Raw genomic sequence first — 27,998 nt, forward strand, 5'->3', positions numbered from 1 at the left:
TAATTAATTTTAGTCAAAAGTAAAAATACATTTAGCCAAAAATATAAATGAGATTCTACCGACCGAGTTTCCTTTCTTGAAGGCAACTTTTCTCTAGCCGAGATGTAGAAATCAAGATGTAATTACCGACTGATTAAGCCGGAAAGTCAAGGGGGCGTGATCGATCGTCGTGAAGTCGCGCGCAACTCATAAACGATAGCTCGCACGCGAGAGGGGCGTGTCATTACATAAGGCCGACAAAATGGCCTAATCGATATTGACATAATGCGCTGCACCGAAATAAGACCCGCGCCATAATCGCATCTTTGGTAAGCATACATACATATTTGCATACTACAAAGCGAATCTGAGTTTAACACAAACGATTATCAAAAACTCAATAAAAACAATTCAATCCCAGTGAAAAATGACAGGTCGAAAAGACGTATATTAGACGCGTATAAACATCCATGAATAGACGTCCATCTAATTGACGTCTATCTAATAGACATCTAATAGGCATCTAATAGACGTTTTTTCGACCTGTTTTTTTCACTGGGTTAATAATTTTAAATTTTTAAGAAGATAATTCATCATTATTCCGAGTTTTAAAATTTTAATTTCGACAATATAATCATCGATTCGATTGTATCTCTTCTCCCTACCTGCTCTACCCTACTTTCCACCGATGTCTTACCTTTCCATTAATCTATATCTATATCGTAGGAAAAAGCAGGAACGCCGCCGCTGGCGTGTCGCTGGTAAATAGCGTTGGCTGCTGCCGGAAGGCAGATGTTAACGTCGTCGTCAGCCACCCTAATCCCGTATTGTCGATTGGTCGGCGACGACGCGTTCGGTGACCCGGCGTCGAATCAACGTCGCCGGTATGCCTGGCGCCGCCCAGCACCCTTATGCGCCTTTCACCCCTACGCCGTGGGTGGAGTCGACCAATGACACAGTGGTAACGGCCGTCTGACAACGTGGCATCCGGGAGCCGCCCCCGTAGTTGCCGATGGCTAACTAGCGCTACCCTCGCTATAGTCGAGTCAGCCACTCGGCCAGCAAGTCCCCGGGCCGAGTCTAGTCGCTAGCTCGCTGGAATTCCCCACCCTATTCTCCTCCGCCCTCGCCAACCCCGAGTTTCCCTCTCCGTTCCGCGACGTGTAGGCCAACGTGCCAACTACGGCGGCGGCGGCGGCGGTGGCGGAGGTGAAGAAGAGGTGTTACGCCGTGGATTCGCGTGACGTAACCCCGGTATACGCCATCGCCGTGGCCTCGTCGCCGCGACTCGCGGTCGTTTAGGGATTGGCGTCGGTGTGTTGGTTCGCGCTCGGCAACCAACCACCCCCGTCCACCTACCTGCCTATCCTACCCTTTCCCGCAGCCTCCCTCTCGGATACGGCGCTCCGCCAACCCCCTCGCGGACCCACCGCCGGACCATGTCGACCGTATCGGGGAACGACCCATGATTCTCCGTGATGTGGCTACGGACAGGAGAGATAGCTGCTTCGGCAGCCAGTCGGGCAACAACCCCTATATGCGCATACACGGACGAATAGACGCACACGTACACACATACACACAGACGCAATGTACACATAGACACGGCGGCGAGTACGCGAGTACGCCCTTCCCAATGAGGGGGAGAGAGAGAGAGAGATAGAGATAGATATAGATAGATAGAGAGAGAAAGAGAAAGAGAGAGAGATGAGTAGGTACGCCGAGGCTCGAAGCCACCCCGTCACGGAGAATGCTTCGGGACTTCGCGCGACCTCCTCGGCGCCGCGTCGGGACCACGAGCTCGGCTGTACGTCGTTCACTGGCGATGTTCGACTTTTGAGCAGCTGCGGAGGAGATGGGCACAGGTCAGTCTCCCGAGACTCTCGCCGACTCTCTCGCTTACGTTGTTGACCTTACACGCGATTAAAGGGCTTAGCCTGGTGCGATAATCACTCGGCTCGAAGGGTACGCGGGGATGCGAAAGGTGCGACGTGAGAGTGACTTCGCGCGGCGGCTTCTCGGGATTTGGTGGTAAATCGCGGTTTCTCGGCGTCTGACAAAATTGTGTACCGCGACAAGGAAATATTTGATGGTGCTCGAACGGTTTTTTTTTTTTTGTTTCGCGAAGGTTCATATCTGTTGACAGATCGGTTCTCCAAATTTGAGAAATTGTGCATCCCGCGATACGGGAGCGAATAGTGCTTTGATCGTTTTGAACATCGAATTGTTCGCGAACAATTCACGGTTCTCGAGATATGAGACGAATGTTCATCTACCGAGAGGTAATCAACAGATTTCTAATTGATTTAAATGGTAAATCGTGCTTTTCAGGATTTAAGAAATTGTGTAACGCGATGGAGACATAATTGCTTGAATTTTCTGTTAATAGCTGAATCGCGCCTTTCAAAACTTGAGATATTGCGTGTAATACAAATAGTTTTAAATATTTAATATTGTTTATAATAGAAATTTATCGGCATTGATGTTAATAGATAGAAATATGTACACCGTACATCGTCAATGAGAATATACGGAATGTAGCTTCGCGAAATGCATAAAATTGCATACAAACGAATTTGTGAAAGAAGTATTATATGTTTAATTTTGCACATTTAATCATAGATCTCATATTTTTTAAATCATTGGAATCATATAAAAAAATATTAGAAAATTGAAATATTTTTTAGGTTTTGTGTCTTTCAAACATTGCTTCGAGATTATATATTGTTTCAAAGTCAATCAAAAAATAACGTATTATCTTATTTTGCTTCGGAAAATTATAGTTTGACAATTTTTATTTCTGACGTAAAAAACATTTTTATCATTTAATCTTTGAAAATTTCTATATATATATATATATATATATTAAAGCGAGATTCAATAGCAAATTATCTTAGCAACTTGTTAAAAAATATTTTTTCATATTCTTAATGCATCGTTACATTAATACAACAATAAAAATGATACTTAAAATAATTCAATTATAGTGGAAAAAAGAATTATTTGCGGAAGAGGCAAATAGTCGGATAAAATCGAAGCAAATCAATTGGTTTGGAATTGGAAATCGGGCTACTCTTAGCTGCTTTGAGTTTAATTTACATATAGATGCGTGTAAGCAGCGGGTGATATCAGACGACGTAGGCGATGCAGAAGAAGAAGAAGAAGAAGAAAGCATTGGTGTACACGACGGAGGTGGTAATCCGCTGGGGTTGAAATAACCCAGGTTGATCGGGTTAGGTTGGCTGGGTGTGAGACGCGAAGGCGGTTGATTCCCTACGCCGGGGAAGGAAGGCTTTGGTTGGCTTAGGCATGGCCGTGTTTTTCTTGCCGCGGATCATTAGGACGATTAGGGTTCCTACGGAAAAGGGGAAACAGATTAGCGCCGGTGATCTTCTTGCGGCCCGTTCGCTTTTCTTAAACGGGATTTCGCGAGAGAGTTCTTTAATGTCGGTCTCTTTTTGTCTAACAGTTACTCAGTTGCGATACCCTTATTTTGATTACGATATCTGAAAAAAAGTGATACGAATCTGATATTTGATCCTTTCGATATAATTACTTTATCGCCTGTTAAATCTAAGTCTGATATTTATACGAGGCGATTATCGCAATTTTGCCGTTTATTGAAATTTAATCCTCTTTATTTTTGCAATTAAAATTATTTCGAAGAATATTTTTATGAGCTTTAATCGTTCGTTGTTTTTTAAAAATTTGGAAAGTGTGTAAGGAAGCATTATTATAAAACATTCTCCGAATGTTCACGTAAGTTTTTAGAAAAAAATTGCAAAGGAGATTAGAATATCACTAATATAACTTACTTTTGTTTTAGGAGACAGATTGCTTGACATACTGTGTGATGTATGCGGTGACCGTAGTTCCGGAAAACACTACGGCATCTACAGTTGCGACGGTAATATTAATTAATAATACTTGTACACCTGGTCACACTAATGCCTTAACACATGAACTTGCACGGATGTCAAAGCATATCGAGTCGGCGTGTTCCGACTCTACATATTTTTACATCATGATTGTGGTTATGAACACAGCGGCAAAACTGTTTTGACTGGAGCAATTGACAAAAAAAGGTTAATATTTATAATATTTATATTTATATCAATATTTATAAACATCCAAAACAGCATTGCCGCTACGTTCATAACCAGTCATGATGTAAAAATATGTAGAGTCGAAACACGCCGACTCGATATGCCTTGACACCCGTGCAAGTTCATGTGTTAAGGCATTAGTGTGACCAGGTGTACAATAAAGCAAAATCTTTTTGCAATCTTCTTTACATAGAAATGTAAAAAAACCTCAGTATTGAAAATCATAAATGACAAATTATTTTCTCAAAAAGAATAGAAATCTCTTTTAAACATTTCAAAACGTTTCTCGTTGACGCGCTGTTGAAAACCGCTAAATAAATAAGTTCGTCTTACTTTTATATAATTATAAACAATTTTGCTTATGTTGCTACAGGTTGTTCGGGATTTTTCAAACGTAGCATACACAGTAATCGGGAGTACATCTGCAAGGCACAAGGTGCGAAGAAAGGACGCTGCCCGATTGACAAAACTCACAGGAATCAATGCCGTGCTTGTCGTCTCGCTAAGTGCTTTGAAGCTAACATGAACAAGGACGGTAAGTACTCAAGAATAATATTAACATTTATAATATTTTATATGCTATCTTTATCGTTCTATCTGTCTTCTGCATTAAGAGTTTGGTCAGATTCGATAAAGTATATTAATCGACGTCGAAAGTTCATAAAAATAATTAAATAGTGTCATTATCTATTTTTTAAGAACAATCTGTAAATTGTTAATTAGTTAGTTTGTTTAATTTTTTTATATATAAACATTAATAATTTTTTTAATATTGTATATTTTCTATAAAGAAATGTGAGTGAGAGAGTTTTTATGATTTATCGATGTCTATTTTTCGAACAGCGACACCTTAACGCGTGAAATGATAAAAGAATATGTTTATCGTATCTGTCAACTTTGAATAACTATGAGAAACGTCGAATTTCTCATGTTCTCGTGAAAGGCCACAAATAAACCACGAAGAAATCGACTGTAACTATCGGTCAACCAGACCCTCCTAAATAAACTTTCGCACGGAACTACCAAAGACCGTTGATCACGGTTGAACAATTCACACGTTATCAGTGTAAAAGCCGACACGACAAAATCGATTCTACGGAATAAGATGTCATTTTCGGTGAAGATTCAAACGCTAATACGTCATTTCGGATGGAATATTATTTCGTCTTTATTACGCAATGTCATGAGAAACTTAAACGTGGACGTGCTGACCGTGAAACTGCCATAATGGATATGCATTGTCATGCGACGTTTCAATTTTTCGTGACGTCTCATTTGATCGGCGTTGCTTGCGACATCCAAACATTATTCAGTATTTAATATTAATTCATATTTCTTTGAGCATAAAAAAAATAAGAATTTCCGAAATAATCTGGATTCATATCGAAGTAATCTACGCAACTATCGCGAACTATCTCTACATGCATTTTAAACAACTTTACGTCAGATTAATTTTACTCATCTTGTGCGGAAAAATTTTTAATCTATGTTCTCACTTCTGCATTAGAATATCACAAAAAAGTAAAACGTATGAGCAATACAAATATTATTTCAGATTATTTCTTAGAGAATTGAATAATAACAGAGGCAGATTTTATCTCCAGCAGATCTTGTTACATTTGCGCGTCACTCTCGACTTAACAGCGATATTTAGAAATAAGCGAGCTTGATCTTCCGCAAGAGAGTTACACGAGATGGGCTATGTGTACACGGGTCGATGTTCCTCGCCATCGATGGCGATATAACAGCGGTGGAGGCTCGTTTTCTGGGACGCTTAGCGGGGTTGGATTCTGTGCGAGGTGGAGAGAGGCGGCGGCGAGATGGAAAGAGAAAAGGCGGCCTGGGGATGGGAGGAGGACTCGTAGGAAGGGGCGGGAGGGTAGGAGGGGTGATACGAGACCGCTTGGCAGGGATGAGGGTGCTCAGGGTGTCGGGGGTGTTTAATGCAGGACGGGTGCGCCGGTTCCCAGCGGTTGTCGAGGCTCCAGACGCGAGTAAGAGAGGAGATTCAATTAGTGGCAGAGCTTCCTAACGTTAAGGAGACTCCACACGGGGGTTGAAACACGGGAAGAGGAAGGGGGGAGGGAGAAACCTCCTCGTCCCGCTTCCTTTTGCCGTCACCTTCGCGAACACACTCGTACACGTTAACGCTCTCCCACGTCGCTCTCTGCCTCTGTCTCGAAATAACTCGTACTTTGTTGGTGGAGTTAATTAGACACCGTGATTAATTGCCGACGTATAGTCAGCGTCAGAATGGCGCCCGGGCGCTCTTTGTTTCGCAGATAACTTCCATGAATTCTTCCCTTTTCTCCGTATAAGCCGAAGGCGAGTAATAGTTATCAAAACGTTAAATGTATCACACGATTCAATGTTTTTGCAAGATCATGGATACTTCATTAAAGTTTGTATAGCTGCGATTATAGTATCCTTATCTTTTAAAGTACTTAATTCATAATATTAAACAAAAAGAGTATCTGAACTATTCGAACGTTTACTATATATTAAAATAATTAAACGACAAGAGTTTTTAACCACAGCTGACGAAAGTTAAAACTGTTCTGTTAAAGTTAAAACTGTTCTACTAATTTTTTTCACTTACGTCTGACGCTACATGACTAGTACTACTGATTAAATCCTCGGAGTGTCGCGCAAGTTTGAATAATTTATCTGCACAACATTAACTCTCTTCATATTTATTTAAATTTAGTACAAGGTTTAAAAGAATTAAATAAGATAAAATTAAATAAGATAAAATTCACCGTGCGATGCTTTCACTAAATAATAATACACATTTTTTTTAAACGGTCAAATAAAAATCTAATATTTTTACACCGCGTATTGTACATCAAATGAAATTATCAAACTTTACAGATAGTAGTTTGTTTAACAAATAACTCGTACTTTAAAATAAAGATTTGACAGCCGATTAGATAATAAATCATGATGCAGAGAGCTAGATTTATTTCGCTGACGTGTGTCTTCAAAATGATCAAAGAAATTGCACAACATAATTTAATAATGCTATAAAAATAATAATACAATGTGTATTTATGTTTAGCAATGTATGAAAAAATATGTTTTATGTATAATTGATATATATTTATTTTTATACAGAAACGTAAAATCCGAAAATGATTAAAATAATTAATTGTTAAAATTTTGTCGATGTAAGAACAGTCGAACCTTAAAAAACGTTGTGAAGAGCCCATAAGATGTAGGTGACCACTCGGGGCACAGCGTTATATATTATGTACGTGGTACTCGTCGCATCGCGAAGCGCCGTGACGCCGCAGGCGCGCAATCATCCGCTCGCTGACAACCCCGAAACCTCTAACGCGCTCACACCCCCGACGTAATCGACGTGCTTTCCTCTTTCCACGAAAATTCGTTCCCGCCCGTGATATTATCCGTCTGTACCGGCGCACCGGCGCAACGCGCCGGCAAAATGCCGTCCTCCCGTGCGATTCCGCGTATACACACAGACGTGTATATTGTATACATATATATATATTATATATATGTATCGCGCGAAATATGGCGTTAAACGACGTCGGAAGATTACTGAGCGGCTTACCATGGCGGATTTGTAATTCTTAGCGGTTAGAACTTCCTTTCAGAAGGAAGCGAGACATCCACGGACACCGCGAGCTGCTTTCGCGTTAACAGTTTACGCTTTAACCGTGTATTACGCTCGAAAATTCATCCGGTTTTTTTTTTCACAGCTAATCTTTGAATTATCCAAATTTTTTTATGAAGCTTTACTTAAACTTTATCGCACAGCTGTTTGTAGATTATTTGACAGAAACACGATCACAGCGCGATTTTCCCCTTCAAGTTAAATATCTTGTTAAGAAGTTAAACGAAAAGCGGGAGGAACCAGAAGATGATGACTCGCCGATGAAATTCTATGCTCCACGACTTTTCCCGGAACCGTACGGTCAACATCATTTCTAGTGTACACACATTCAGATCCACCAACACTCCTGAATCCGCAAACTTTGCCTCGTTTCATGCCCAATCGATCGCGGCTGCTACTTCAAACTTTAAATCTCTTTGTTTCCGTTCATAATTCGGAAGCACCCTTTCTGAAAGTACTTTGAACCGGAATTAAATCAGAATTCGCACTCGAGGCATTTTGCCCCTTTCGGTAGATTGAAATTATTCGAGTGTTCTTTGATTTCGGAGTATGAAAATTCTTCATTCTACATTTAATCGTATAATCGTAGTAATATTTAAAAAATCGTCGAATTATTTAGATCTGTAAGAGTAAAATGAAAGGAGACTGAAACAATCACAACATTTCATTTTTATAAAAGCGACTTCAATGGAGATTTTAACTTTTAATTATATTCTTTGACAGAATTTACTTCCGAACAGATTTATTTCCGTTTTTATATATCAGAAACAGTAAATCATTTTCAATCAAAACTAAAAGTTCTAAATACCATTTCCTGAAGGCTATGAAAGCTTCTTTTTGAAACTCTTTTTGTATCCAAGTGCCCAATCGCGCGGGATATAATCGCAGTATGTCCTACAAAAATCTGAACGTCTCGCGAGTCGCACGCGAAAGGATTTTACGCTGGTGAATGGCATTTGAGCACGATTCGAGCAAAACAGAAAAAGAATACGATAAAGCGATGTACGGCGAAAAGAAACAGAGAAAAGCGCACGACGACAGAATCAAAGCGGAAGCGTAACAGATGTGAAGCATCATGATTCGCAAATATTCATGACGTTTCACATACTTTCTAAATAAGATTTGTAAATTCAAATATTTTAAATTTTAAGGACGTTTTTAATATTTCGAATATTCGTACTTGTGCAAAATAAGTGGCATAGCAACAAAATGGCGCGCGCGCGTGAAGAGAACAGCGCTTCAACAATTTCACCTCCCCTAAAAGATATATCATTCAAGTTTTTAAATATGCGTTTATAAAAAATATAATGATAAAGAAATCGATCATTTAAGAAGAAGAATTTCACTTCTACATTAAAGTCCGTCGAATTATTTTTGCTTAGAAATTCGAAAACGCTTCTGTATTGAAATTACTATGTTTCATCGCGCGCCAGTTGGCCAGACGCCCCGAAAAGTCATTTCTAAAAAATTGTTCCGGATCCTCGTAATGTTTTCGGCCGGCTCTGAACGGGGGGCTGAGGGTAGTGACAGCACACAGGGGGAATCGCGTGGGAGTGGACGGCTGGTAACGCAACGAAGCGAGGCGTGCCGTACACGCGACGGGCAGCATCAATCCATCCACATAAACGGTAAACGGTAAAGCGGTCCTGGAACAGAGCGAGGGGTACAGTGGTCGTCATAAATGCCTTCTCGGCATTAGATGCTTCTCGAAAGAGCACACGTGTTCGGACGTTTAATCAAAGTCTATTCTTGAAAAATTCAGATAACGCAAAGCAGCATCATTGCGTGAAAATCGTGAAACAAGCTATAACAATTTCAAGTTTAATCGATCATGAATTGTATTCCAGTAGACACTTCTCTGTGAATCACACGTATTGCGTCTTCAATTCAGAGTTCGTAATCGAGACAATAGCTTATCACAATTTATGATACTAAAAATATTGTAAACATTTGGTTTTTTACTCAATTTTTCCTAAATTTCCACGGTGTTGTCGCGAGAATTCGAGACTATCATATAGAAAGGAATATTTTATGTGAAATTGATCAAAACAAAAATATAATAAAAATATAAAATTTTTATCTCAATTTTACATTGAATTTTGGATTTAAAATTATCTAGCGCGATGTGTTTTATTGAAACTTGTCATTCAGTAACGGGATGACATTTATGACATCCAGTGTACACGGGTAGAGAACGAGATAGGGAGAAAGAGAGAGAGAAATGGAGGAGAATGCGTTCACGTTCTCCCTCGCGTGATACGAGCGCGATGTGTGCGGACGAAACGGGTCGTTGCGCTAAGCCCGGCTTTGATCGTCACCTGTCATCATACCAACGTTGCCCGGAGGAACTGCAGCGATCCATCCCCGGCATCCCGGTCGTCTCCGGCTCGCATAAATGCGAGAATTACATTCGCGGGTTATCACGGTCTGTGCGGCTCTCTCGCCTCGTGTCACGAGTTACGAACAGTTCTCCGCGCGCGAAGCGGAAATACGTTTAACCATTTCTCTGTCGGGTATTTTTGCGAATGGGTGACCGTAAAATGTCAAGTTTGCCTGTATCATATTTAATTTTTTCTTCGCGTTAATAAAAAATTTAAATGCATTTATTCGTGGAAATGTACTTGTATTTATCTGCTTTTCACCAAAATCACAAATGCACTGCGATGGAAAGATAGATTTTATTTTTATTATATTATTTAATGAATGTATGACGCGCAAGTATGTTTGGACAGATCGAGAAAAGGGTCAATTTAACACTGCATAAACCTAAATCGAGACACAACCGCTATCTCATGCATATGTATTTTATATTCGACGGACTGATCTCGTTTCACGGAATTTTGATTTACGGGATTGGCCGAGGGAATGCGTTAACTGGACAGTGAGCAATGTTACATACGGATCGCATACGGTTCGTAACGTATGCAGATACACGTATGACAATGTGCATACGATTTTCCGAACGATAGAAGCGATGCGGTCGATGCAAGTAGAAACAGACTGTATCGCGCGGCCAACAATCTGTGTGTATGTAGAGCTTTTTCTTCGCTGTGCATTTTTGTTGCAAGTTTGCGCGGTCAATTTTTGTTTAGTAAAATTGCTATTGTAAAAACAGTTCCAAAAATAATGTTCGCATTCCAAAACAATTTATAGATTTTAATATTTTGTTCAATTGTCATCTTACAAAAATTATACGTTTAAAGTTAAAATTTGAATAATTTTCCTCGAAATAAAGAATAGCACGTTATGTTCGTAACAATATTTGATTCTAATACCGTCTTGACGTTTCAATATTAACATACTTTCAAAAATATTTTGTTTAACTAAAATAGCCATTACGCAAGCGTCCATCCGAGCTCACCTCCCCCAGCGCGTATCCCTTCGAATCAACATGAAAATCTCCCTGAAGTGTTAACACGTGTATCGCACGCAGCCGACACGCGATCCGCGAATCTTCTTCGACGGCGATGACGTTGACGATTGTCGACGGCGGTGGTGGTAGTGCGCCGTCCGTGTGTATCAACCCCATTCACCCGGAGATTAGCCTTCGAGATCGCTGACTGCTGAAATGTTCACAGATCGGTTTACCGTTTAGCAGGATAGAGAGTGTGAGCCCCCGTGATCCGTGGCCCGTGTGAGCACCGCTCACAATGTTAAAACGGAAGCTTCCACCCCCGGTGTGCCGCGCTGTATGTATCACGTTCACCTCGCGCTTGTATATGTACGCGTGTGTTTAAGCGTGCAGAGAAGGCGCCTACGCCTACGCCACTCCACTGTGGGAACGCGCATTGTGGACCACACGTGCCGGTCGGGGGTATTACGGCGGCCGTGTGTTTATAGGTGCGCGATAAGATGACGTACGTGTGTGGGTGAGCGAGAAGAGACGGCGAGGCGAGGGTGAACGAGAGAGAAAGAAAGAGGGCGGAATCACGAGATGAAAAGGGAACAGGGCGCGGTCCATTCCAGCGCATGCGATTCTAATCCTCGCCGCCGTGTCCATTCGCTGTCCGGACACGCACGTACCTCTCGAAAATCGCTCCTCTAAGCCACTGACGCGCGAGAAATTCGAGGGTTCTGTGTCGCGACAATGGTCTAACCCAATTTTTTTCTTTTTAAACTTGGGAAAACCTTTAAAAGCGTGGAAAATTTTGATTTGAATTTAATTTCATTCTCTGTTAATATGCATAATTGTTTTTGCGTCGTTAAAATTGTGAAACGTTACGAAATACTACATATTACAAAATTCTTATTGTTTATTATTGTTTTTTTAACGTGGAAAGAAAATTGTGCAGGAAACATGTATAAGCTGAACAACTTCAGACGATGTTCAATAAACTAAGAATGTAATAAATTTGCAATCAGTCTCCGCTAAGAGATCAATTTGTCCGATCTTCGTCTCTCCATGCCAAAAGCTTTCCCTTGACGCACATTCGTTTTCGCTTCGCCGAACAGTAAGCCGCTCAGCTATAAAGCTCTGTATTTGAGCAACGATGCGTACAGAGCGACAAAATGTTCCTCCTTGAACGCGAGAGATCCTGCGTAAAGCGAGGCGCTTTTGTATGAAAAAGACGAGCTTAATGGCCACGGCTGCGAAAAAAACAGATCGTTTTTCGTCTGATTCACAGGGATTCGACGAAAGCTGATAAAATTACATTTAAACTTTGCGACCAATATTTTACGTGTTTTACGAATACACAAATGCAAGGAAATAAATAATTTAAGCTTTGAGAAACATTATTTTGTAGAATTTTTTGAATTTTAATATCGAAAATTTGGATGCTTTGACTTTACATTGATATTTGTTAAAAAAGGAGCTTACTCGAGGCGTTTAAGATTAAAAATGTAAGTTTAACTTGTGTCTCATTGAAATTCTGTTAAAATCCTGTTAAAATTTTACAGTTTTTAATGTCAACATCTTTTATTGAATAAATTTTTTATGAAACTTTAGTTTTCCAAAGGAAAAAGTGTTCCATCGTTAGTTTCATGAAGAAATCATGAATGGATAATAAGTAGCTAAAATTATCATAAATATATGTAGACAGTATTAGTTTTGAAAGGTAATATCGTTGCTATGCATAGAACATAAGGATCATTGTTTGTAAAGTAAACAAGTCTTTATCGGGCGCGTTTTTCCGACAAGGGAGTTCACCGTAGAGAGAACAATTACTCCTGGAAAATAATAATATTTGTACCTGTTACGATGTGCACGGCCAATTTGGTCGATAAAGCAAACAACCCCGGAGCGGATTTCGCATCGCTTCTTTAGTTACGCGTGTGCGGACGCCTGTCCGCGCATATGAAATCGCTATCTCGATTTGAAAAACTGATTCTTTGCATTTACGTATCAATTTCAACTCGCTATTATTTTGACGATATTTCACAATAATACAGCAAGATTTTGAAAGAATATCGCTGAAAAGACGTCTAAAGAGGATGTATTTCGAAGAAAAGAACGTCTCGAATTATCGAGATGCGTATAAAGATTTCTCCACCGTACGAAAGAAAAAAAATCTACCAAACCTTTCAATTGTAAGATAAATAAAATAATAATAACTGGCGCACAATTAAAGTAAGAATAAGGCACTGGACTGTAAGAAAAGCATCTGTCGACAAATAAATTCAATAGCGAGCGCACAATGTTTCGCAATTAAACGGCGGGCGCTTGTGCAGCGTCCCACGCGTTAAAGTGTACGAGTTTACTTTAATATGTCAGTACTCCCGAGGAAATTGGATTCCAACGTTAAAACGACGACGTCCCGATGCGAGAAGAAATTCTCGTTGCGCCAGTGGCGAAGTACCTCTCTCGACGGGGCGATGCGTGATAAAGGGGAGATATTGCGACGCCAGTGCGAACGTGGGAATCCGCGGCTGCTATCCGCTCAGCCTCATTAATGATGATGTGCTTGCCACCCAGTTGCAGCTCCCGCTTCGCCATCTCGCTCTATCTGTCTTCCACCCCTTCGGGCGTCCTCCGCCCTACTCGCGCACACGCTGCCTCTCTCTCTCTCTCTCTCTTTCTCTCTCTCTCTCTCTCTCTCTCTCTCTCTCTCTCTCTCTCTCTCTCGCCCACTCCGGGTTTGCAGCCACGCTCGAAAGATCGAGCTCTGTGGAAGCTGACGCCCGGCCAGCCACCACATCCGATCTACACCACCCTCTTTCATCCGCGTTTCGCTCCCCCTCCCCTTCTCTTCCCTCTCGACCTCTTGTTCGCCCCTCCTCCTCACCGGGTCATGGGATATACAGCTCTCGTACATCTCGAACGACCTACAACGCGCGTTATACCCCGAATTCAATTCCGCGCAACCTGCGCCCACTTTTTCGCTCCCACCGTTAAGTCCATCGCCGATATTATTGATAGGCGGTCCTAGATACAGACTTTCGATCACGGGCGACCGAGGGGTACGTCGTTCGTGTGCATAAAGATATTTTTTATTAAGCTTCGGAAAGAATGTAGGGAGAGCGCTTATTTTTACATCACTATTCACATTTTCGAGAAACATTAATTAGATAGCCTCGCTTTTGCTGCGAGAGAAATTCGGAACAATTTCACACTAGCGTGTTTTAAACAATAAAAAAATGATGTAACATATGTATTCATAGATTGTAGTGTTTAAAATATTTTATATTTAATTGAAATGATGCAATTGCAAGGAAAGGTGTCTGACGCCAAAAATAATATAAATACGTCATAACTGATGTTTAGCAGTACAACATGAGCGCGGACCGAGGAAACCGAAACCACATGCGATTATCTCGGAGAAGCAACATCAGCAACAATCACCGATTGTTACGCAGCTATCCCCCCATTCTGCGACCCCAATGCATAATGATCGATTAAGACCAGCACTCGCTCCTCCCTACGTCTTGTCACCGCACAGGTGTGTAACGTTTGTTTAACTGTCTTAAATTAAAGTATTTTTGTCTTATTAATTGTACCGATAAAAGATCAAATAATTATAAAAAGTTATCGATCAGATAATAGACAAAATTACAAAAATAAGGAATTTTTTGAATTCTTACATTAATTATTCATATTTAATACTAGAAAAACCAACTTGATTACTCTGGTTTGTTAGTACAAAAAATTCACTTCTTCATTGTTTGAAAAACAGCGCGCATGTACCGTACACACGGGGTATCCTGTTTACTGTCACATGTAACGGCAGATATAAAGAAACAAATTAGGGATTAAAAAATTATGGAATTGAAAATGAACTTCAATTTCGCCGTAAAATTTAAGCCGCAATGTGACAGTAGCGAGGTATCGCGTGTAGCCAGCGGCGGCGATAGAATTATGTAAAACGACGCAGACTCTTCGTGAAGTAGTTAAGGCTTATTACTGTAGAAGGTTAAGATGCGACCAAAGATTCACGCCTTACCCACGACCGATGGCGCTGGTACAGAAACCGCCGGAGGAATCACCATCCCCAGTGCCGCTGGTTCTACCGCACCCTCGCACGACCACGACCCTCTATCAGGCGGCCACGACCGTCTCCCTAGCGCCGCAGCCTCCCCTCCTGCAGATATTAATGTCCGCCGAGGAATGTCAGGTAAGTAATTCAGCTTAATTTGCCCTCGCCCTCGCCTTCCGTTCCTGCAAACTTAATAAACACGGCTCGGTTCTTCCAACGCGGTTTAAATGACGAGCAAATTACACGCGGAGATATTATTGCGATGCTCGCGTCAACGGCTCCCGCTATTTTCACAGGCGAAAATCCGTTCACAAAAGAGAAAGACGATTTTTAGAAAAATTAAGCACGTTTAATGTAGCACAGAACATATCAACATAATATAAAATAAAGAAAATCTCTATCAAGAATCTTCGCTGATTGCAACACGCTGATGCGCGTCTTCACAACGTTGAAGCTCGTGCTAGACTCTCAATTCTTCGCTTATTTATTATTAAGCGCAATTAAGCTTCTCCACGCAATACTACTTTATTTGTTCATTATCGATTTTCGCACGGTTCAGCATCGATCGCGGCACAGCTGATGGCAAACATAGCTCCTTTGGCGGTCGCAGTCGCAACATTATTAACATCAGTTTTCTACAAAACGAAAATAATATTTTGTGACGTGCTTGTTTCGAAAAGGTATCAATTAATATTTATGTGTTCAACTGCTTTATGCTACACGAATATTACTTTAAAAAATCAAGATTAAAGAAATTAAAATAACAGAATCAAATAAACGAATGATAGCTTGAGACTTGCAAGTAATTAATTTATCAATAATTATTAAAATCTAAAACTATTTTTTTATTCTTATTACCGAGAAAACGCAATATTATATTCTTTAGAATCGCATTTATTAGGATCAGAAAAACAAGCATATATGTAGAAGTAAAATATTACATTTGCGAATGTTAGAAAACGAGACGGTTAGATCGAGCGAGACATCGGCGTTTCAAAACATTAGCCGATATAAGGCAGTTGATAAAATAAACGCCTCTCGATACGAAAGACGAGCTAATTGACTTAGCGAAAAGCATGAGGCTGACCGCCGATGCGAGCCACGGAGACAGAGTTCTCGTTTGTCCGTCGGCTAGTGAACACATCCTTGTAATTATTCCCAAATATACTTATACTTTTATTAGTTATTTCGCTGTCGTTTTTACCAAGTCCCTACATATATTTATTTATTATTTATTGGTATACATCTATTTTGCATTTTACTGTTTACTGCTTATTTATATATTTGCTGCTTCATTACTTCGCATTTTTCATTGAAAATTGTGCGTCTTAAGTCAAGAGTAAAATTTAATTCGAAATAAAATCACTTTGTTTTATCACAAGGAATTGGTTTGGAACGCGCGATTGCAACCCACGTCGGAATATCCCATGGAGCAGATGGAGACGGAAACGAGTCAGAGTCCGACAGGCACCGTGCAGAGTTTCAGTCCGACCTGGGAGATGCTGCAGGTAACCTCCAGCGTTTTCAAGTGTAGCGACTGTGTTACTTTGTTCCTTTTTATTTCAATCAACAGCATCCACCGTTTATTACGCGGATGTTGATAACGCAGGAAACAACGGCCCGCCTGTTGTTCATGGCTGTCAGATGGGTGCGATGTCTACCACCTTTCCAAACGATATCAAAGGACGACCAGCTGTTACTGTTGGAACGATCCTGGACGCAACTGTTTCTTCTGCATTTGGCGCAGTGGTCCATTTCCTGGGACATCACTGCGCTCCTCGAGGACGAGCAAGTGCGCGGTAGACTTCCCTCGGATGACAATCCGACGAATCAAGAGCTCGTTCTTATTCAGGTTTATCAGTTTTATCTTTTAATAATAAATCGTGATAATTGCTGTGAATTTTTTAACATAGCTTTCCTCGGCATCGAAAAATTAATATACTTAAAATTAAAATATACTTAATGTACTTAATATTTGCTTTCATTTTTCTTCAGATGTTTTTTAGAGAGTGAACTTGTGATTCAACGGAATATTCTTTTATATTCTAGGCTATAATATGTCGATTTAGACAACTATCCCCCGATTTCGGCGAGTGCGGCTGCATGAAGGCGGTGGCTTTGTTTACGCCAGGTAAAGAATATTGTTAAATATAAGCGAATTGTACTGAAAATGCAACACATGAATTATTTTTCAACGATAAACCTTGTGATATGAGAAACCTATTCATAGTAAGAATTATTTAATTTCTATAATAGTGTTGTCATCATTATTTTTTATTATACAATATAAAATTATTGAATTATAATGGTTATTAATTGCATTATTTTTAAATATTGATTCATTTCTGCACTGCCTTGATTAAACCTGCCGCATCAAAGGACAAATACCGTATATGTTCCTCTCTTTGTAAAAACGCAGAGACAGTGGGTCTACACGCGGTCCAGCCTATTGAGATACTGCAGGATCAGGCGCAGCGTATTTTAGTGGATTACACGAGATCGCGGTATCCGCAGCAACCGGGCAGAATTGGCAGGCTGATGATTCTGGTCGGATACTTAAGGTGCGTCTCCTCCAAGACCGTTGAGCGTTTGTTCTTTCACGAAACTATCGGGGAAATACCGATCTCGCGCCTGCTAGTCGATATGTACCAGATGGAGAAATACATCAATTGAAACGCGTCTTCGCACACACCGTATTATACATGCCATAAATATGTCAGGACCACCAAAGCTCGCAGCTTTCTAAAACTCTTCGGACTCTTTCACGTGTAGTAACGGCAGAATAGAATAAGAAAAGTTTTCGAAATCTGTAGTGACCCATAAGTTTTGTTTTTAGCCGGTTCGCCCTCGCGATGTAGTATAGCGTTGATATAGAAAAATGGGAAATGATTACTTTATTATTTTAACAAATCTATCACGAAATAAGATTTCGACACCGCCACTGTTAAAGCATTAATCACATTCCTGTTGATTATTTTTATAGGAAATTAGGTATAAAGTGTTAGGTTTTTTCGTTTGTAGAATTGTTTTTTATGAATTTTTTTCCTATTCTTAATAACAATTATAAGATAAATAATATATAATATTTATAAATATATTCAGCAAATCAGAAAAGAAGCTAATGTGTCTCTTGCGATGTTGAGCCCTTTATTTGCAAAAGATTTATATGTATATTACTTATTATTTATAATTTTTTTTAATAAAAATGAGCGGCGAACTAAGGTTGGCACATCAAGCATAATTACTTGAAGCTAGTTATTTGATATATCCTCTTGGCAATTACGCGAACCTTAGAAAGAGATGGATAATCGAATTACACATACACTTTTCGTTACATATCCCAGTGTTTTATTTATATCGATGTAGATCGCAGAAATCTTATTGTTAGTGATAAAAAGATATTTACTTTCCACCAGTATAATGTAAGATATAAAACCATGATAAAAAATCTATCTATTATTAATCTTTTGACAAATATTGTTTATACGTTTGTCTTTATATTCTTATGTACTCCACAGAAAATAAGGAACACTTTTCAGACGCTCAAACGCTTGGTTTTAAACCCTTTCATGAAAAATAGCGTTTACCATCGGCATTAGCGTAAAAAATACGCCTTTTAAGCTTCAAAGTCGTGTAACCCGATCAAAAAAATTGTAGGAAAATTTGAAAAAACGCATTTTGTTGTTTTTGACACTTGTTATAAATTTTGCGAGAAGAATTTTTTTAACGCGCTGCAGGGTTTTGAATAGGTTGAGTACGTAATTTTAAGAACAAAACAATATGTTCCTTTTTTAAGCTTAGAAATGTAAAGATAAAGTATTTTAAAAAAACAGTAAAGCATGTAAAGATAGAAACTTCAAGCTTTAAAATGCTTTTTTAATTTTTTGCCTGCGATAATTCGTTACTGAGTTTTAATCATTTAAAAAATGCTCGATTTTGAGCGTCTGAAAAGTGTTTTCTATTTTTATGAAGTAGTAAAATGATAATAATTTAGTGTTCTAAATCTAAATTTTATTTGTCGTAGAAATTACTTTTTTTAGTTATATGTTTCTAACCAGTATCTGAAATAATTAACGGAGTACAATCGATTGTAGAACCGTTTCAAAGAAAAGTGTGTTTGGGAATGATGAAGAAATAATCGATAATCTATAATGTACCACACATATCACTGTGATTCCCGCTGTGTATCAAATCGATTTGTTAAATAATAATTATGCGTGGAATGAACATCGTATATGTTATGTATATAACAGTGCAAAAAAAATATTTGGTAAGCTATTCGGTAAAAAGAATGTAAGCGATGGAAGTATCGCGATACAACTATTGTAACGTTGTAAAAACGCAGTGCGGTATATAATAATGGTGCTTTGATTTTTTTTTAATATCTATTGCTGCTAACAAAAGATGATATTTATTTATAAAAGTCTACTTGAGTGCAGTGCGTTCTTATCGCTGAATAAAATGAGGGAAAAAGATATATCATAAAGCGAAGCTTACGGTGAAGTTGTACTCCATTACGTGCTTGTTATATTCTCATATTTTTTGTTAATAAAATTATTAAATTTGTTACACGCCTACGTAATATTATAGTATACAGGATAAGCTCTATTCTGTATTAATAAATGTCTAATACAAATATACATCTGTAACATTTCATTCTAATATATTAAACTTTTTCTTCGATATCAAACAAGATCTATTTCATTATATACCCACAGTAGAGACAGTTGTACATTTTTAACAAATGAAACCATTTATTTAAATAGTAATTTAACCACTTACAATTTTTATATCGTAGTCTGAAATAAAATAATTGCACGTTTGACATTCATGACGACAATCAACGATAGCAAAGAGAAATAAAAAATCGCGTAGTTAACTTGTACGTCGTTTGTGTCGCGTTTATGCTACATCTAAACTACTTTTCCCTCTCGTAGGTAACATAAATTTCGCCTTGTACATCGATTAAATCGCGTATTTCTAACTTATTACTCACAGTTTTCCACCTTCCTCTTTTCCATCGTTATCTGTTGCGTACATGGCAGAGTGTCGAACGCGTATTCCATGCGAGCAATATTCGAGTTTTACTTTTATCTTAATATACAAAATACGTGTTGATAGTGTCGTCTAAAATATCATGTGATCTCGTTGTAATATCACTCCGCCGTAATTTCGCAATAAAACACGCGTCGGGAGTGCCGTTTAAAGTGCTGTGCGATTTTCGTATTCGCGTCGCGAACGCGTGTGAATACTTTGAAGAGCACTGAAAAGAGAAGCAGGCTCGGGAGGAGTTTCAGACGGCAGAGCAACTTTTCTGTGAGTAATATATTTATTCGTAGGACGAAGATAAAAATTGCAATATGGTTTTTATTATATAGCAGTGTATTTTGTAAGATATGGCAGTTTTTATGATCTATATGAAAAATTGAAAGCTGAAAGATTCTCACGAAAGATTTATACCAATTGGCTCGTGATAAAATCGAGGAAACTTGTGACCCTCGAATATACACCTGGAAAACCTGGTTCAGCGCATCTGTAGCCATACGAAACTACTCCAATAATATAATACACTTTGGTATCTTTAGGATTGGGAGACATCAAAGGTCCACCACTGTCACCCTGAAAAATATTTTGCATTATAAATAAAAAGTTTTGACATAAAATATTTATTTCAAAAATTGATGATTTTTTTCTACTAAATAATTAAAAAGATGAAAAAATTAATTTAAAATGACTCAAATTTGGAATGCAATTAATCTTCAAGATTACGGACTCAGTTGATTAGAAAATGCAATACACAAATTCGATTCATTAGACTTTACTGATTAAATTTTACATAATAGTATAAAACAATTTAGAAACTTTTTATTTTTTATCATAATTTTCACAATTATTTTTTACCTGGCAAGCGTCTTTTCCACCTCGGGCGTACCCAGCGCACACAACGCGGTTATCTATTATAGTAGTCTTAAAGTCCCGAAAGGCTGCTTTGCATTCTTGTTCTGTACGTACAGGAATTTGTGTTTGCAAGAGCTGGCTGCTTGAAGGTCCATCTGAAAAACAAAGATATTAATAGATAACTTTAACACTTTTTGGCGTAATTGATTATTACGCAATTATATATCATATTATAATTAAAAATATGATATATTATCATATTTTTTTTATTATCATATATTTGTATTACTTACGGAAATAAACGGATCCCCATCCAGCAATAAAAGGATATGAATTATCTAAAATTCTGTTTCTATTAAAATCGTCCACGGGAAGACAAATGGGATGAAGAATTGCTGAAAGTTAATAAAAGCATATCAACTTATCGTGTGCAGTGACAATAAAAAGAAAATTGAATAATTTTAAAAGCAATATATAATTTAATTTCGTAGATTTTATCAATTTCATAAACTAGATATCTGTCTATTTATTTTTACCTATTTATAAAAAATTTTTACTTGCTAGTTAAAAAAAAAATAAAAATTTGTATACAACTCATATCTTTATAATTATTCTCGATGCGAAATAATTTTTATCGCATAAGATTGACGTGAGATTTAAAAATATAAAAAACAAAACTTGAAAAAATTAATTAGCAATTATATAATTAATTTTAAAAAATTGATTATATAGCAATCGATAAAGTTTAAGTATTACTTTTTATATTATTTCAATGAAATTTTTTTTACCAATAAACCTGTTTCGTAATTTTGATTTCGCCGAATTCATGAAAGAAATTTTCGCTTTTTATCTCTTCAGTTATAGAAACGATTACATAATCAAATGCATATATTAGCAGAACAGGAAAACTTACATGTAAAAGGCACCTCTCGAACCGTTTTCAAGACTGCTACATCGTTCGTGTAGGACGTGGGATTGTAAGCGGGATGTATAGTTATCCTTTCGATAAAGTCCTCAAACGGAGTTGCTCCGTCGAAGTCGTTGTTAAGATCCAAATCGCCAATACGCACTTTGTACAAATCTTGTCGTCCGTGTACGCAGTGTGCGGCGGTAAGTACGTGACGACTAGAAATGAGAGCACCGCCGCAAAGCCATCGCGGAACGTTAGGATTTCTCGAGTTTCTGTATCCGAGAGCGGTGATCCAAGGCCAAGCACCTGCAACATTAATCGTCAATCATTATCATTATATTCAGCATTCATAAATAATGCTAAGAATTATCTACACTGAACTTAATAATTTTTTTCCTATATATCTAACGTCAGAATACTATGTCAACGTCTTAATATAATTAGATAATCAATTTTAACATTTTGTTAAAGTAAAGTTTATTCGAAAATGTATACAAATGCAGATTAAATTATTCATGTTTATCTTTCAAAATTATTTCGCAAAAAGAGCTTATTATTTGCAATCGTTTGTAATGCAAATAGATATTTTCGTAAAAAAAATGAATTTTAAATTGGCTAAAGAATCTCTACAAAGTTTATTTAAGTGTTTTAAAAAGATTTACAAATTTTTACAATAAATTAGGATAAATTTTAAAAAATATTTATCAAAATGGTTTGATAATTAAATGTTGTGTTGAAATATCAATTTTATAAAAATTATTCGTACCTAACGTTGCTGGTTCGCCACCAACGACTCTGCGTAGCGTGAGATTACTATATCCGCATTCCGGCGGATACAAAGGACCATACGCAGTATTCGTAACACGATCTCGATCAGCATCCAAGTCGTTACCCGTATTTCCTGTATTTCCATCGTTTGTGCCGAATGGACAGCAAACCATAGGATCTCTACCTTCGAAGCCGCAAACGGAAGAGCGCAGAAAATTACCTACTGCTGGGTTTTGAGAGTTTGTTTGTAGAAGATTGAGTAACTGCGGACATGTCCTGATATTGATGCACGCGCCAGGCTGGCCTTGCGGATTTTGACATGGTCCTGTAATAAAGAAACTTAGATTTAATAGCTATAAATTTTAATATAGCGTAAAGTTCAAAAGTTTCAAAAAGCATCATAATAATTTTACTAATAGAAAATCCACACAATCGTTAATTTGTAGATCTGCGTGTCTTGCAAATAATTTCTAATTATATATATAAAATTGCTCTCATTTTATCTCCAAATACAAATTAAATAGAATATCTAGATACAAATTTAATAGAACAATAGTAATTATAAAAATGATGGTTTGTCAACAAAAGTTATCAATCGTAATAACATCAGTCAATTGTTTACAATGCAAGATGTTACGCAGTTAACAAGTATGCACTAAGCATTTAGCTGCATTTTCCGGTTATTAAAATGCTATTAAGCGCAATATATAAATACAACGTGCGTTCCGCGAAGAAGTTGTAATATTCATCGCATTGCTAAATCAAGTTTCTTAATATCCAATAATTAATAGTTCTAAGTATTCCGAAAAGTACCGTGACTTATCAAGTATACAGTGGAACGTAATTCCAAGACAGGCGTGACGTGATGTGAAAATTGACGTATAAATTAATGCTAAATAGATATTTGCTGACACACGATACGAATCCACTATCAGATGTTTACACATAATTAAAAATACTAACACTAAGACTTGCACGAATTCTTATATTACTATAGAAAGATATTTTATCTAATAAATTCCAGTCTTCTTTATTTTTACGAATACGTTATCTTTTTTAAATTAGACGTATCTTCGGAGTTAAAAAAAAATTCTATTTAATTTGCACGTTGCATATTGCATAATTATGACTTCTATTTTTTATATCTGCAGTGTTCTGAAGCATTTGCATCATTGTTTACTATATAAAACGGAATAGTCTATCGTACTAACGATAAATTGTGTAACACCTTTTTATTTCTAATGACTTTCAAGAATCGGTCACACTAATCGTGACCACATCCGGCAAATTGCTAATTTAATTATACTAAAAGAACATGTAAATGATATCAGCGTTAAAAAATCGTGATAACTGTTATAATTGCTCATTAATTTTTTGCATTATGCTTGATAACACTTTCATTTAATTTATGAAGTTTACAAATTCTTATCTCACGTTTATTTTATTCGATAAAGTATAATATTTACACTATAATATTATAAAGTTTTTTGTCAGTTGCGATTTTGTAATTGATTAAATTTTAATTAAAAAAAAAATAATTGTGTGAATTATGAGACTCTTTATTTTAATAATATAAACAAATTTTTATTTAAAAATTTTAAAAACACTTAAGTTTTATTTTTTTTTCTTGAAATCTGCATCAGTGCATTAATTCTAAACTAATTTGAATCGTTAAGCTTTATTTTTTTTTCTTGAAATCTGCAGTGCATTAATTCTAAACTAATTTGAATCGCATCTCGATAGTAATCTCGATTTTCTTAACTTGTATTGATATCATCTTTTCTCAGAAGTATCAGATGACCGAGAAGAAGATGCAAAATGTCGCAATAAGCTAGACCTTCAGCTGACCTTCATTGATGGTCAGTTTGATGGTGAGAGCCGTGAGACTCTCGTTCACTTGACTTAAAACCTTGGCCGTGTTCGTATGATTTTACGTCATTACTTGTTACAATAATTTCTTAGTAAATTGCACGACGTAAAACTAATGGAGTAATTTATATAAAATTGCACGATCTGTCACAGTTAGATAGATCATTTTATAACAACGTCAATTTTTCAAAAATTTTTCAAACATTTACAATATGAGAAAATTAACTTGTTTATGTAATTTGCATTATATTGTTACGTACAAAGTTTTCTCCTGAAAATTATATTATTATAGAAAATAATTGTATAAAAGAATCTAAACTTTTAATACCACAGAAATAAATGTATTGGATTTTTTATTGAATGCCGAAATAACTGTGCGTATTCGCTATTATATGCTAAATGCACATACACAAATAAAAGAATAAAATTTATGACGAGATGGTAATGGAATTTGTAGACGTATTATTTCGTTACACGAAATAGTAATATCTGAAAAATGCATACCTTGGCAGTAAGTCAATGTTATTAAAGCGTACAGCAAACTGACGGATAGGATGGAGTACATTTTGAATCACGTGTTTATTCTGCAATATAAGAAAAGTACATCACATTATTCCTGTATTCAGCACGGCAAAGAAGCTTTTTTCAATTTTTCAGACTCTTTTAAATAACTTTTTGTATTTTTTAAATATTTACGTAGTTATTGCAAAACTATAGATTAATTAATTAGCGTGTCTCATAAGAAAATACTGCACGAAAATTCAAATTGCTCTCAAGAGTCATCAACGTCATCAACGGTATTATATTATTGCGTAATAGAAAAAAATCGCATTAATTTGATATACACCCGACTAAACGAAAGACTTGTGTACTTCTCTTCGCTTATGAGTTAAATATTGCATGATGCCGTAATCATTCATGTTATATGACTATACGTAAATATCTCACACATACACACATGCAATATTAATGAGTTATCTGCGTCAATCTTATTTTAGTTTTGTAATCATTGTTCTTTACAAAAAATATATATACCACACACATTAATGTTCAGTGCGAGACGTAGATGTCAGATTTATGATTCAGATAAGCTCTGTTTGTTTTTTTAATGGTTGCAATTTAACACTTTTCAAGCATATTCAAAGTTTATGTCTTACTTATTATTTTTTTTTTAAATGAACATTGATAAGTTTTCTTAATATGTTCTCTTAAGTCGATAGATTGAGAGTCACGATAGAGTGAAAAAGCGCGACAAATTTATTTTCCACGCTTTCCGATGAGATAGATAACATTTATGAAAAGTTTCGAGAAACATAGAAGAGATATTTGTATAAACTATTTGATAACTAGATGTTTTCATCGGAAGACATATCCAACTTGCAAAGATATTACCTTTAAAGATATTTTTTAGTATAACATCGAGATGCATTAAACATATGTATAATAACAGACTATTGAGAAGCAAATACTTGAGAAACGTACAAGTCATTGATTTATGATATTACTTTGCAGATTTTTATCTTGCACGCTTATTTCGCATTTCCGTATTTTGCAACAAAAAAAATCATGAAGTGGAGAATATGTAGAATAAAATAAAAGAATAAAATAAATGTCTACTAATTGATTTTATGGAATAAAGAAAGTCATTGATCTTCAATTTGCTAAAATATTGAAAACAATTTTTGTTCAGATCTTAAGACTGTTAGACTATTAATCAAAAGATATATAAAAACAATTATAGGGCTATAAATAAAAGTTTCGGTGAACCGCGACGTAGCACGTGCGTGGAGATTTTAATGCTTCTACTATACCGGTTAGCGTGAAGATAAGTTCTGCTTCGGTAACCGCGACATTGAGCGAGTTACCCATAATAGATGATTGTGATATTAACTGTTTTCAACTTGGTGGACAACAATTGTTAGTGGAATCCCCGCGATTTCTTTCACGGTCAAAATTAATTACAGAGTAAAAAATTTCTGAATTCAATGAAATGACATCACGCGAAGAAATATATATATAAGTCTATATATATAAGTTTAAAATGCCATATATATATATATATAAGTCTATAAAATTGGCAAATTATTATTTTTGTATATATTATTATTATTTATTATTTTTCTAAAACTTTGTATACAAAAATATATCGGTAGTTCAAATTTTAATTGTAATCTTAAAATTTTAAGTTACATAGGTATTTTCTTATTTAATTGAACTGTTTGTAATATATATTGATGTTATATTTTTCTATCTAAATTTAATAAATATTAATATTTAAAGTTTTGTAAATTTTTGTCGTAAATTCGTTAAAAAACATAAGAATGATTATTCAATAGGTCAAAGATACACCGTACGAAGGTTAGTAATCAATCAATAAATTTTTTTAATTAATGCAGAAATATTATATACTTTTTAAAAATATCAGATTTATATTGATTTAATGAACAATTTAGAGCCCAATTCAATCAAACACAATTGCGTAAATGAGCATGATTAATCTAATGCTTCTAATGCATAATATAAGTATATTCATAGAAACGTTTTTCGATCATTTACTTCGAATATTTTTAGTCTGTATATAAATATACATATCACAGAAACATTATGTAATTTAAAAAAATACAGTATCTCACTTAGAAAACAATGTCACAAATTTTCTCTTTTATGTTCACCAAAAATACTCTTTTTCTTATTATAGTGTACATTATCAGAGGTAACTCTGGTATTATCAGCGGTTTTACAGATGATAAACTTCAGCGAAAAACCGCACAAACTTGATTGATTAACTTGATAATAAAGTATTATATCCTGTTAATTATATATAATAATATTAAGAAATGTAATTATTGTGACAATGTAATATGAAAAATAATCAGAGTCAAATATAACAATTAAATGTAGCAAGTATATAGATCGATCACAAAGCCTATAGTATTTTTATCTTCTTAACATTATTAAACATTTTTTTTTGCGCACGTAGAGCAGCTTCGGCAGTTTTAAAGAGAGTATTGAGATTTTTGTTTAACACATACATCTCGTATGACAGTTTCGTAAGAACAGTTCGTAATAATTAGGATTAAAATTGATATAACAGTGCCTTAAAATTTTGTTCGTGAAAAATAATTGAATCACAATGTTAAAAATTTTAATATAAGAAAAATCCAAACAAGGATTTATCATATATATTAAAAATTTTACTCACCGAAATTATTATTTCTGTTTTCCTACAGAGACTAAATATTATTTAATCATTACTCACTGATTAACGTATTGCTGTCAAACGTCGCACACACGATCGTGATTCTTTCGCACTTTTGGTAAAAAGAAGATAGCGAAGATGTTGGCAATTGATAGATCAATGAGAAACAACAAGTGACGACGAACGTCGCACGGCGACTACTGAATTACTTCCCTCTGGC

At 36.4% G+C, this 27,998-nt stretch overlaps 2 protein-coding genes across 9 annotated transcripts; one reads left to right on the forward strand and one right to left on the reverse strand.

Annotated features, from left to right (window-relative positions):
* Nucleotides 1-190: 190 nt before the first annotated feature.
* dsf (dissatisfaction) lies at nt 191-19,705 on the forward strand. Of its 8 annotated transcripts, none has more exons than XM_012376301.2 (10): nt 208-308; nt 706-1,844; nt 3,806-3,886; nt 4,459-4,620; nt 14,426-14,600; nt 15,068-15,272; nt 16,517-16,642; nt 16,708-16,986; nt 17,184-17,265; nt 17,554-19,705. In XM_012376301.2, exons 2-10 carry the CDS (start codon nt 1,835-1,837, stop codon nt 17,805-17,807), a joined length of 1,374 nt encoding a protein of 457 aa, XP_012231724.1. In that variant the 5' UTR covers nt 208-308; nt 706-1,834; the 3' UTR covers nt 17,808-19,705. The 8 variants fall into 8 exon arrangements, with proteins under 8 accessions (XP_067206536.1, XP_012231724.1, XP_012231728.1 ...); XM_012376305.2 differs by having other exon boundaries at nt 16,744-16,986; XM_012376303.2 differs by having other exon boundaries at nt 15,071-15,272.
* On the reverse strand, nt 18,460-27,997 carry LOC105677585 (venom protease-like). The gene is made up of 7 exons (XM_012376306.2): nt 27,839-27,997; nt 25,084-25,163; nt 22,709-23,035; nt 21,946-22,248; nt 21,326-21,427; nt 21,036-21,187; nt 18,460-20,753 (listed from the first exon to the last, which is right to left on the reverse strand). The coding sequence occupies exons 2-7, from the start codon at nt 25,142-25,144 to the stop codon at nt 20,589-20,591; spliced, it is 1,110 nt and encodes a 369-aa protein (XP_012231729.1). The 5' UTR covers nt 25,145-25,163; nt 27,839-27,997; the 3' UTR covers nt 18,460-20,588.
* Between the last annotated feature and the right edge of the window lies 1 nt (nt 27,998).

This window comes from Linepithema humile, chromosome 2 (assembly GCF_040581485.1).
Source record: "Linepithema humile isolate Giens D197 chromosome 2, Lhum_UNIL_v1.0, whole genome shotgun sequence".
Taxonomy (NCBI): Eukaryota; Metazoa; Arthropoda; class Insecta; order Hymenoptera; family Formicidae; genus Linepithema; species Linepithema humile.